This window comes from Natator depressus, chromosome 8 (genome assembly GCF_965152275.1).
Source record: "Natator depressus isolate rNatDep1 chromosome 8, rNatDep2.hap1, whole genome shotgun sequence".
NCBI classification, from domain to species: domain Eukaryota; kingdom Metazoa; phylum Chordata; order Testudines; family Cheloniidae; genus Natator; species Natator depressus.
In genome coordinates, this window is record NC_134241.1 from 20,005,606 (window position 1) to 20,017,595 (window position 11,990).

An 11,990-nucleotide genomic window follows, 5' to 3' on the forward strand; every position below is an offset into this window, starting at 1 on the left:
GGCTGGCGCCGCGGAGCACGCTGGGAGTCATAGTTTCTTTACGCGGAGCAATGGCTCAAGTCCTATAAGAGGCGCGCCGGGGGAAGGACTTCCTTTCCCATAATGCAGCGGAACGGATCTACGCAGAATGTGGCGCGCCGTCGGCGACGGCAGCGGTGCCGCTGGCACCGGGTGAGCTGGGAGCAGCGGCTGCGGGGTCCTGGCTGCGCCGGGTACCAGGTGTGGGGCATGTCGGAGAGCGGCGGTGCCGGCGGAGCTGCCCCAGGCGGGGGAGGCGGCGGCCCTGGAGCTGGGGGAGCGGCGGGGCCTGGGGGCGCGGCTGCGGGGTCGGGGACCGGCGCCACCGACCCGGCCTCGCTGCCCCCCGGGGACGCGCAGCTCATCGCGCTCATCGTGGAGCAACTCAAGAGCCGCGGCCTCTTCGACGGCTTCCGCCGGGACTGCCTGGCCGACGTGGACACCAAGGTACCGGTGCAGGGGCCCGGCCCCACCAGCGCATCCCCCGGCTACTTACCCGGGGAGGGGTCTTCCGACGGGGATACCTGGGCACTGGGCCTGGTTCCCCCCTGGACCGCCTGGCCGATGGGGGCACCCGGGCCACGCTTCTCAGCCGGGTACCCTCCTGCTTCTCGGAACCTAGTCACCTGGGCGCCCTCTGGCCCTTGCTCAGGCTCCAGCGGCTCTGCTGGGACTGCCTTGCTAACATGGGCAACAGGATGGTAGGGACTTCTCCCCACCCACGACCCCTACTTGATGTCGCTACTTGATTGCTTGGCTGACATGGGTACGAGGGTCTGGGTATCTCCTCACCTTCGTCTCTCAAACAGCAATCCCCAAGTTCTGGTCTCTTGTCTGACCACTGTCTACTGGTTTCCAGACTCCATCCTGAAAGGGGTTCTGCTTCGGCCACCCACTTCATTGTATGCTCTAGCTTTATTTTGGGGAGCCTGGATCTGTCTCAAACCTGGTTTCCCTTTGTGGGGAGCACGGCACATGCATGGCCCTAGCCCAGGGCACAGGCCTGCCTTGCCTCAAGATTTTGTGGGCATTCTCATGTCTTGGTTCTGCAGATGTGGTCCTCTGGGCCCCAGCTGCTCCAGCTAAGAAGAGTGACCCAAACTATAAATATATGAGTGGTTCATGGAGTCTAGAAGATGATACAGAGAAGAATATGGGGCTTTTCAGTTTTCCATTTTTGTATCATTGTCTATCCTGTGAGGGCACAAGGTTTCCCCCTCTTGTGTTCTTTTTCTGACACCTGCATATGCCCTTCCAATTTCTGTGGCCAGGGTCTTCCTGAAAGACCATGGAAAGCACTATTGGTAATTTAGTAAAAGTCACCATTCTCTAAGTCCTTTCTGACTGTGGTGCAGGAGTAGGGGACACCAAAGCTACAGGGTTGGCCTTCACTTGGATGAAACACAAAACTGCCACTGGTCAGGACTTCTGTCAGTCGAAGTCCTCTTGCAGGAGTTGGGTGCAATCCCCACTGTCTTATCACCCTCACAGGGTGATTGATAACTTTCTGCCTTCCTAAGCTTTGCCTGAGGCTTCAGCAGAATGTGGGCTTCCCTTCCTGTCCTAAACCACTGCAGCATTTCTAAATAACTGCCTTGTTCCAGCCTATAGGCATTTGCACTTTGCCAGTGGGGGAAGTGACTCCTGTGTGTGCACAGCTTGTAAAGTATTCAGGATTTTTTAACGAAGTACTACTTAAAATGAAAAAATATCTTTAAACTTTTGTAACCAACTGTCTGCTTTTGCAGTGATGTCATTTGTTTGTTTTGACAATTGCTACTATTCTTGCTGAAATGTTAAGTTATAGCCTTCCTGACAAATGTACTCTAGAGTCATCTGCCTAAGGTATCCTATTTAAGAACACAGATCCCTTTTCTGCTTATTAAAAAATGTGTGCTAGAATTTAAAGATGACAGACAGGTACAGCAACAGTGCAAGCTTTCTTGAGCCAGAAGGACCAACGTTGGAGTGGGAAAGTCTTGAACAGAAGTTTTGATTTCCCACCTAATTCCACCTAGAGCATCAATATTGATAACCTATCTGCTCCTGGTGTGTCTGAAACCACCACAAGATTCTGCATTAGACCGTGGAACAGCCACCTATCTGATGAGAACAGCTTTCAGTTACAATAGACCTAAATAGAATTTGAACTGGCCTAAATTTGAACTGGCCTCCATAGCATATTGTCACGGGTATTGTAACTTTTGATGCTGTCTCTTATTATGGTGGTTCTGGTCTTGCTATAAGACATTTGCCACCTTTTTGCCCTCTCCTTGCACCACACTAGTAACTGGCGTTTCCCCTGCACAGTAACATGACCGTGTCCTAACTTCTGAGGAACAGGAAAAGGTAGAATTACAGAGCATTTAACAAAACCGCACCTTCATCCCCCACTTTCCCAGCTCTCAAGTTCCAGTGTTACAGTAAGCACATCTTTCTTTATACTAGTGTTAATTATATTTGGTTAAAATGTCTCGTAGGAATTTTATGTTGGTTGGAAATCTAACCTGCTTAAATATCTCTTGCATGCACAGGCAATTTGCATTCCCTTCAGCGACTTGGAAGCAGACAGTTGCAAAACACGTGTCCAGCTTTTGCAATTATAATATATTGATAGTACCATCTAGAAACTGCTCTTTGCAATCACCATTTTGTACTCTTGAGTAAAATAAACTTACTTTTGTTCAGAAAAAATACAATGAAGGAGACCTGCCCAACACCTTCAAAAGACAAGCCTAGGAGCTTAAATTCATAACTCTGCTAGACTAAAAATCATCTTCTTAATGAAGACACAGGATTTATGACTTATTACAACAATCTAATCTAGTAACTCCTCTTTTTTTGTCCTTTGCGGTGGTGTTAACAGGCCACTTCACCTTGAATGGTCCCTTATAATGTGTGTTTACTTATGGTAAACAATCTGTGCTACCTTGTATTTAGCTGTGACACTGAGTACTTTTCCCAGACCTGAAGAACTACTCTGTGTAGCTTGAAAGCTTTTGTCTCTCCTACAGAAGTTGGTCCAATAAAAGATATTACCTCACCAACCTTGTCTCTCTATAAAGGAGAAAAAACTGTTAAACAAAATAGTAATAGACCACAAAAGATGTATTATGAAGCATTCTTGAGGGAATTGTTTCAAGATCTTTTAGTTAAGCTGGATTTTTTTTTTAAGCCAGCCTACCAAAATCTGAGGCAGAAAGTGGACAACTTTGTATCTACCCATCTGGACAAACAGGAGTGGAACCCAACAATGAACAAAAACCAGTTACGAAATGGTCTGAGACAGAGTGTGATTCAGTAAGTAAGCAGCATTCAGTAAATTGATAGGAATGTTTTTTGATAGTTGAAAACTGTAATAGTCCCATATCATTGCCCTAACTGGCTAAGTGCATTTGGACAATTAAGGGTTGAATTCAACCTGCTTTGTCCTCTGTGCCCTCCCAGATTTCACTATAGCAGATGAATGCAGTTTGAGTTAACTCACATCACCGCAATGTTCCTTGAGGACAAACAGGCAGTTTCCCAGAGTAGGGTAATAGTCAACATCCGTTGAGGTGTTGAATATGCTGTTGAAGTGAAGCATTCTCTACCAAAGCATTGCATCATACAGATAACACGATGGTTGCTAGCTAAGCTGCATATGAGGTGTGGAACCGAACTTGTGGTCTTCTGCTTCAGAAACAGGCATCTACCACTTAAGCAAATGAAGGATCTCTTATTAGGTCTCAGAAGCTCATACTTCTGTTCTTTGCAAACCTCCAGCCACTAGTGGGCAGTAATCAAATTTAGGCTAGTCCGATTCCATCCAGGAGATGGCACTGTTGGCACAAGTAGAGAGGACATTAAAGCCACAGGGTTTTTTTTTGGTTGGGGGGACAGGGGGGGAGTTGGTTGGTTGTTTTTTATGCATTTAATACAAACAAAACAAACATGTCCATGGAGTACTAGACTTACTAACTCCTACTGCTACTCCAGTTTACTCTGCAACTTGTGCCACTGGCAAACTTATTGAATAAACTCCAGTGTTTTCAGGGAGGCCATGTTCAATTTTATGGAAACATGCACACATAGTTTAGAAAAAAGCTTTAACTTGCGGATTTCTCCTGAGACTCTGGTGTCTGAAACTGGTGCCTAGGTAGCACCTCAGTAAAGTGGGAGGTGTGTGTGTGGGGAGGGGGGTGTTGGAAATAGATAGTAGGGCAAGGGCAGGGAAGAATCAGGGAAATGGAGACAGAAGCTTTTAAGTTCAAAAAGAAAATAACTAAACATACAGCAGTAAGTGTCTTGCATGAAGCAAAATTAGAATTTCAGTGCAAGTAGCAGGAACTACAGATGTCTACTTCACATACAGACTGTTTGGCCTAATCAGTGAGGATTGTTACTTGCCCTAATGACCCTGAGATCAGGGTAGAAGTTAACTAGATATACTGATTTTTGCGTTTCACAGTATTGCTTGAAGGGGCTTGTGTGCAAAATACAGCAACAATATAGAGAGAAGTGTGGCCAACAATCAGAAACTGACAGTAATGGATTAATAGTACTAGAGTAAGCCTTATTAGTCTTTTCACTAGGGTAGAATGGCATTTGTACAGTGTTACACACCAGGGAGCTTATGATTAAAATAAACTTTGCTCCCCTTTAAACACAGTTAGGTGAACTACTGGTATAGGCAATGACTACACAAGGATTAAGGGTTTAGAGTACTCAAGTTACTATGAAGGCTGCAAGAATAGGATAGAGTTGAAATGTGCAAAGATGTTTACGTGTCCCCATCCCTCATTGGATAAAAGTACACACATTCATCTAACTCTATTAGACTTTATTTGATGTCCACATGACCTTAAACAGTGGATGTGGTCATGAACATTCACTGCCGTGTTAGTCTTGCGGTTGGTTTTCCAAATGCTAGGCAATGTCTCCGTTTCCCCTCCCCTGGTCTCTTGCAGACATGACTTAAACCCAGACTGCCCATGTCCAACAGTCCAAGATTCTGACGCAGCCGCTGAAGCAATAAATCACTTCAGTTACCAGCCCTCGTTTCCAAAAAAACTCCTTATGTTTTGTGCTATATGCATTTGTTTGGCTTTTTTCTTACAAAAAGTACCTGCCTAGACTGGATGTTGCAAGGAGCAGGTGATGGTAATGATATTGGGGTGAAGGCCTCTTCTCAATTTGGATTGTTAGCCCCCCCCCCCCCCCCCAAATCAACCTCTCACCTGCTCTCCTTCTCATACATTTTGTTTGCCTTGTTTGTGCCAAAGCAAGTTTTTGTTTGCTCCTTCTGAACTCATTTCAGCATGAGCACTCCTGAAGTGGCTCCCATCCAGTATTTCGTTTCAGTACCGGAGACCAGATGTCAGTTGTGAAGACTGCAGGGGGAATAGAAAAATTGATAGGTGGAAATGTCCTGGTTTGTGTGTGGTGACTGGAACACCTCCCTCCTGAAGGAGCTACCAAGCAGCTCTCACCATATTAATGCTAATTGCAGCTGACATGAGGGCTCTGGAGAGTTCCCAGTGGGAGTAGAGGGGAAGTTGCTCAGAGTAGCTCAATGACTCCTTTGTCTTTGCCCAAGGTCAGGGATGCTGGAAGCTGGAGTGGACAGAATTATTTCTCAGGTGGTGGATCCAAAACTAAACCACATCTTCAGGCCGCAGATAGAGAAAGCGATTCATGAGTTCCTGGCTGCGCAAAAGAAAGAGGAAACTGTGCCAGCTCTTCCACCAGAGCCTGAGAATCAGGATCCTCCTGCTCCATCCCAAGATGCCTCGTAAGGTCTTGTATCATTGCACCTTCCCACTCACTCCTAGTTAGCAAACCCTAGTTTGTACAGCATTAAATAGGGAACAAACTACACTGGCCAGCGGGACAGGACCCTGATATTCTGTCCTGGTTGTGTACCAAAAACACTACTAGAAGAAAGAACCAAAGACAGTTCTGTAATCCTACAGCTTACAAACCTTAAGTCAAAATGCAGACCTTGTACCACTGGAAAACTGGTTGTGGTTTTCTTTCTGATCATCAGCTTTTTGCTAAAACATCTAGCAGCTATACTAAGTGGCTGCTGAAAGCATAACCGAATCGGAGATAAGGATGATGCAATATGATTATCTAGGACTAGGGAGGAACACTCTGGCCAGCAGCTATGCTTTCAGGGCTGGTTTTGGAACAATGATCTAAAAGGACTTTGGTCCTTTAAAAGCAGGTTGTGAGATAACTGCAAAAATTGAATTCAGTGAATAAATTTCCAGTGGATTAAAAATTAAGAAGTGCTGAAATACAAGCAAAAATTGAGCTAAGGACAAATATGCAGATTGGTTTCTTCAGTGGAACTTAAGTTTGAGTTTGTTTCTCTAACAGTTTGCTAGTACTAGAAAAAGATTGATGCAGGGGTTAGTGTCCTCTGAAGTGAATAACGGCTTCTTCAAAACTTGACAGCATAGACTGATTTACAGCTGAACAACTTATTTTTCCAGCTAGAAACTGAGGAAGTTCTGTGTTGGATATGAGTTTGCTCTGGCTTTAGAGATTAAAATAAACCTTTCAAGTGATGCTCTTCACAGGGCTATTAAAAAAAAAAAAAAAAAACTTCTGCATCTTAACACACACAACTGTTTACCCTATCTCTGTCAAAGGACTTGCCTTTTAACATGTCTGAATTGACTGTTCAGGTCCTCTGAAAGCTCCCATTATAGGTGGCTGAGGTACTTTTTTGGAGCAAAATGTTTCAATCTGAAACTTGGAGTGTAGGGAAATTCATAGTGGCATTATGCAGAAGGAAATTAAAATGCATTCTAATTGCTCTCTGCTAATGCTTTTCAAAGGGAAAAATTATCTTGGTCCTACAGTAAATGTTATATTCATAAGGGCCAACAAATAACATGATCTACTGTATTCATCATTAATCCATTCTTTTGTTGAATGATGGTGGCAGTAGCTTCCTGGATAGCAGCAGAATTTAGAGAAATTGACCAATCTGAATTAAAGTTGTGACACACAAGCTTAACTTCCACTGTCCAGCTTGGGTTAGCTCAGTTGTATGTAGTATGCTGCCTCACCAATGTCCTACTTCACCCTGTCGTGTTTCTGGCTTAATGTGAATTTACAAATCTTGAACTCTCCAAGTGCTGCTGTTTAACTTGACAAGACTTTTTATTCAACTACATTTACTCTGAAAGATAGAATCCTGTAAACTTTTTTCTTTTACAGTGTGTTCCTGGTACTAAAAACAGCTGCAGTTGCAAAATACAAGTTTGGTTAGATTGGCAATGGACTGTTTATTCCATTTGACCCGAGACTACAGTCTGCTAATGAAGATTGATCATGATACCAGAACTGAGGAGAGCATTAGTAAAATTCACATGCACCCAGAGTGCCTAATGTGGATAGGCTCATCATGAAGCTTGTTTTGCTATTGATAGAAATCCAGAAAGAATCATGTGTCCTTGCTGATCATGCATTGGGGGTGGAGGGGATCAAATATCTCTTGCATGGAGGAGCTAAGAAAGGGTTTGGATGTGATACTAGTATGACTTGTTAAGGTTAGGAGAAGGAAGAAGAAAAGTATGTAAGATGTATATGAGCCTTTGAACGTAGTTTTTGTATAGTTCCTGGAAGGCAGCTATCATGAGATTTATTTTAAAAAGTTTTATTTGGATCAGAGGAGAGACGGTCAGTAAGTTTTATAGCTTCATGCTTGTTTACTGCATAAAGAATTATTGAGCATTGGATGCCAAATTGAATTTGTTGCTATATCAGTGCCTGTCTTGAAAAGAGGATGTTCCGGATTAAAACAACTGGAAAGAACTCTTCAGTGTCAGTTATCCAGAGATACTTAGAGACCAATTTCTAGTAGATTTCTGGAAACTAGTGTTTAAATTTAGCTATGTGAATAATATCTGACTTAGTCATAGCTCTTATTTCCCAGGGAGACTTCGGAAGCAGGGACTCTGAGTGGGTGAAGAATCTGACACTTGTGTTTTAACTTGAAGGAGTTCTCACCCACAATATTGTTCAGGTTTTCATGCTTAAAGGCAGGTCTCTGGGAAGGCCATCAAGTAGGGAATGTGATCAAGTATTCTGCTAGCACATGTCTTGATCTTTTATAATAAAAAGTTGAAAAAGCCTATTTTGGTGACTTCATATTTTTTTAGGAATCTGCTCAGAGAAGATTAAAGATTCTATCAGAAATCAGTCATTACCCCTACAACCATGCTCTAACCATTATACTACACTTCTAACCTAATCATTTCTCCTATTTACAACATAACATTCCAGAATCTACCATGAACTGGGATACACTGAAGGAGATCTTGATTTGAGTTATTCCATTCCTTACTGTAAAACACCACTTACAAATCGCTGGGAGAAACCTGAGTTTTCTTTAATATCCTTTTCTGTGCTTCATTGTGTTGCACCCCAGCTGGAGGGCTTCTGAAGATAAAATTCACCAGAAGAATCAAACTAGTGCTGTTGGCAACCTCTGTAAAAATGCATCTTGAATAAATGTGAAATGGGGGCCTTTTGTTTTCTGAACAACATGGTCATGTTTGAGAGGAAAAAATGCCTGTGAATGTAACTGTAGAAGACTTCAGTGTCCAAATTATTCAGAGTGGATGGGCTTCATACATCTCATGTAACTGTAATACAATGGCATATAGAGCCTCTCACAGAGAATAGTACTCCTCACAACCAGTTCAGTGTCCTATCCGAAATGGAAACTTAAACTCATTTGGGGTGAAAAAGGAAATTGGTGCTCAAGCCTAAACTTTGCAAATCCTTTTCTATGGTTATTGCAGGAGGCAATGTCCTTCATTTGTATTAGTACTTGGTGCCTTGTGCCCTCCCCAAACTTATGTTCTAGGCCCGGGCTTCTACAAGCCCTTACTGGGGTGGGAAAACTTGTGTGTGCCCTCTGTTGTAAAACTTTACCCCCAGGCAGGAGCTATACACCTGTCCTTATTACCAAACAGCCCTTCTACCCCCATTCTTATTCCAAAGGGGGCCCTTCCACAGGCACACTCTGGCAGGACAGGTGCTTGTGCAGGTGATGCATGTAGACAGACTGACCTCAGGTTCCCTGATCTAGCTTTGAGTGTCGTCAAAGTCAGGTTTTTCAACAGAGCTGAAGAGGCATTTGAGTGCTATGGAAAGAGTATTAATGGTGGTGGCAAAGATCTGCTTAGGTTGTTGTCTTAGGGCTTGTCTACATTACCTGCTGGATCGATGGGCAGCAATCAATCCAGCGGGAGTAGATTTATCGCGTCTAGTCTAGATGTGATAAATTGACCACCAAGCGCTCTCCTGTCGACTCTGGTACTCCACCAGGGCAAGAGGTGCGGGCGGAGTCTGTGGGAGAGCATCAGCTGTCAACTTACAGCAGTGAAGACCCCGCAGTAAGTAGATCTAACTACATCGACTTCAGCTACATTATTCACGTAGCTGAAGTTGTGTAACTTAGATCAATCCATCCCCCCCACACCAGTGTAGACCAGGCCTTAGTGCTTAGCAGCTGAAATGTTACCTGAAACCAGTAGAAAGTGAGTGCTCAGCACTCATGAAAATGACAACCTGAGTGGAGCTGGTTTGTTTCTGTAACTTTTGAAGTAGGAACACTCTTGCTCACCTCCTCCTGCCACTGAAAACTCTCACTTCTTTTTGTGTTGGGAGCTGTCAGCATGTGAAAAGAATGCCCTATTATTGTTGAGGGATGGGGAGAAAGGGAAAAGGTTTTTCCCTATGTGTTGGCTTAGTCATTTAATATTGATGAAGACTAGAGCTTAAAGCGCTCTACTTTCCAGGCCTGTCACTGACCTCTTTATGGAGAAATTGAGGACGTAGGCCTACTGTGAACCACAGAACTGCCATTTTAGTTATAATACAACAGCTGGGAATAAAAACTACAGACCATACTTGGGTTGCAAAGAGTACAAAACATGAAGCATTTTCACCAAGAAAACCCTAAAGCATGTTAAAAACTATCTTTAAGCCTGTGTGTCCCACAAACATCTCTTTCTGTTGCATTGTATTATGCAGTGCTAAGACATTCACTGAATTACCACTAAAGGAAAGCAGGCTGAATGGTTCTAGTTTATAAACTTGGTTAGATTTTAATTAAAATATTGCACCATTTAGAGACTACACCTTACCAGTGAAAGCATGAGGAAGGTTTCATTGTCATCTTATGAAAAGCTGTTGCTATATTTAGCTTGCTGCAGAGTTGTTCATCAGCTCTGGTGCATTTTTAGGCTTTTCAGTGTTTGAGCAACTGAAGTCTTGCAATTGTTGCATCATTAGCATCCCCACTTCCATGAAAATTGAAGTATTGTGTTTTCCACAATTGAGAAATAGGGGTATTACACTCTATTCAACCAATGTTTTCAAGTATCTCTCAGAAGTACTGCACAGGGACCCATCACAAACAGTGAGTGCAGGGAGAAAGGGGCAAAGTGATTTGCCCAAGGTCAAACAGCAGCTCATTAGCCAAACTATGACTCAGATCCAGGTCTTCTGAGCCCCCGTCCAATGCCCTAGCTCTTTGACTAGGTTACCTCTCAAACTCAGTCACTCAGCTCACTGAGAGTGGTTAAGACTGCTGGGCTCTAACAGAACTCATTTTTCAGGGGAAAAAAACAATTCAGAACATATTAAATAGGTCTAGTATAAAAAGCTTTTCTATGGGCACCAAATGCAAGTGTGAAATCCTGCTGTTATACAACTGGAAGAAATTTAATACGTTGAGCTGAAGTTTGTCTGGCACAAGGCATAGACTAGGATACTGTTTGGAGAAGGAGTTCTTAAGTTCTATGTGATGGAGAAAGCAGCATGTACTGTCAGTCATTTTAATACTCGTGTTAAAAAGTCTACTTAGTTTCCTCCTTGTCTTGATGGGGAAAATTAGGTCATCTAAGGCGTCTGACATCAGCTACCTCCGTCCCTAAATAACAGCCCCTAGAACTCTTCCTGCCCTCCCCCCCACCCACCCACCCATTAAATAAGATGCTTGAAGGGAGAAGGTCTTATCAAACTTAAAACTACATTCAGTTGGAAACTGGGTGTTCTGAGGCAGTGAAGGGGACTACATCTGGTATATAAAACAAACTAGAATTCTACTGTTCTCTGTGTGCTTCCTCTTTATGATGAGCCGGGGAAAGGTGCTGAATTATTCAAAGCAAAATCTATCCATGGCAGGTTCGTGGCATCTGGACAAGCTTCCGCCATGACTGTCCCTCAGTCCTGATCGAGAGGGATCCAGCAGGAGGGGAGGGGAGGAGTTAATTCCCCAAACCGATACAATCTTTTGCCTATTTCCCATTATGCAAACAAGAGGCTGTATATTTGAAAGAGCCTCACAGCAGAGCTTGTTTATTAATCTTTTCAGAAAGGGGATGTGAAACCGGTTTGACAGAGTTACTGGAAACGGGATGGGGAGAGGGAGGGACTTTGTTTATAGAGGTTTGTGTCCACTGCAAGCCTTCCACGCTTCAGGGATATTATTGCCACCCAAGCACACTAGCTTAGGCTCTTTTTGAAAGGCTTCTGATTGTTGTGAACATAGCACTAGGACATGCTTTCACTTGTTGCATATGCTGCACTTTTTCAGGCTTTTACAAAACTGGACTCTTCCTCTCCCATCACATGGCTTGTCACCAGGCAGCCTTTCAGATGCAGAACAGGTCACACATATGTGCAGCCTTAATGCTTTCTTTGTAGAAGTGCATGCGTTCTTATCAGTGCCCCTGTAAATAGGAGCCAAAGATTAAATACCTGCTGACTGAGGGCTTACTGAGCCAGCTTCTTGGTGGAGCCTGTAGCAGGATAAACTAGTTTTTTGAACACATTAATATTTAGGAGGTCCCATAAAGTGCATGATGATTTGACTTTAGTTTTGTGGGTGCTCCTAGGAGCAGAATAATACCTCATTCTTTAGGTATATATTTGGCAGGAGCTTGGGGCCAGCTGCTAGCCAC

The 11,990-nt window shown here is 43.6% G+C and overlaps 1 protein-coding gene across 2 annotated transcripts; it reads left to right on the forward strand.

Moving 5' to 3' along the window:
* Window positions 1-48: 48 nt before the first annotated feature.
* BOD1 (biorientation of chromosomes in cell division 1) lies at window positions 49-8,140 on the forward strand. Of its 2 annotated transcripts, none has more exons than XM_074960556.1 (4): window positions 49-465; window positions 3,194-3,318; window positions 5,597-5,791; window positions 7,231-8,140. In XM_074960556.1, the coding sequence occupies exons 1-4, from the start codon at window positions 103-105 to the stop codon at window positions 7,280-7,282; spliced, it is 735 nt and encodes a 244-aa protein (XP_074816657.1). In that variant the 5' UTR covers window positions 49-102; the 3' UTR covers window positions 7,283-8,140. The 2 variants fall into 2 exon arrangements, with proteins under 2 accessions (XP_074816657.1, XP_074816658.1); XM_074960557.1 differs by having other exon boundaries at window positions 72-465; window positions 5,597-5,796; window positions 7,231-8,138.
* The last annotated feature ends 3,850 nt before the right edge of the window (window positions 8,141-11,990 follow it).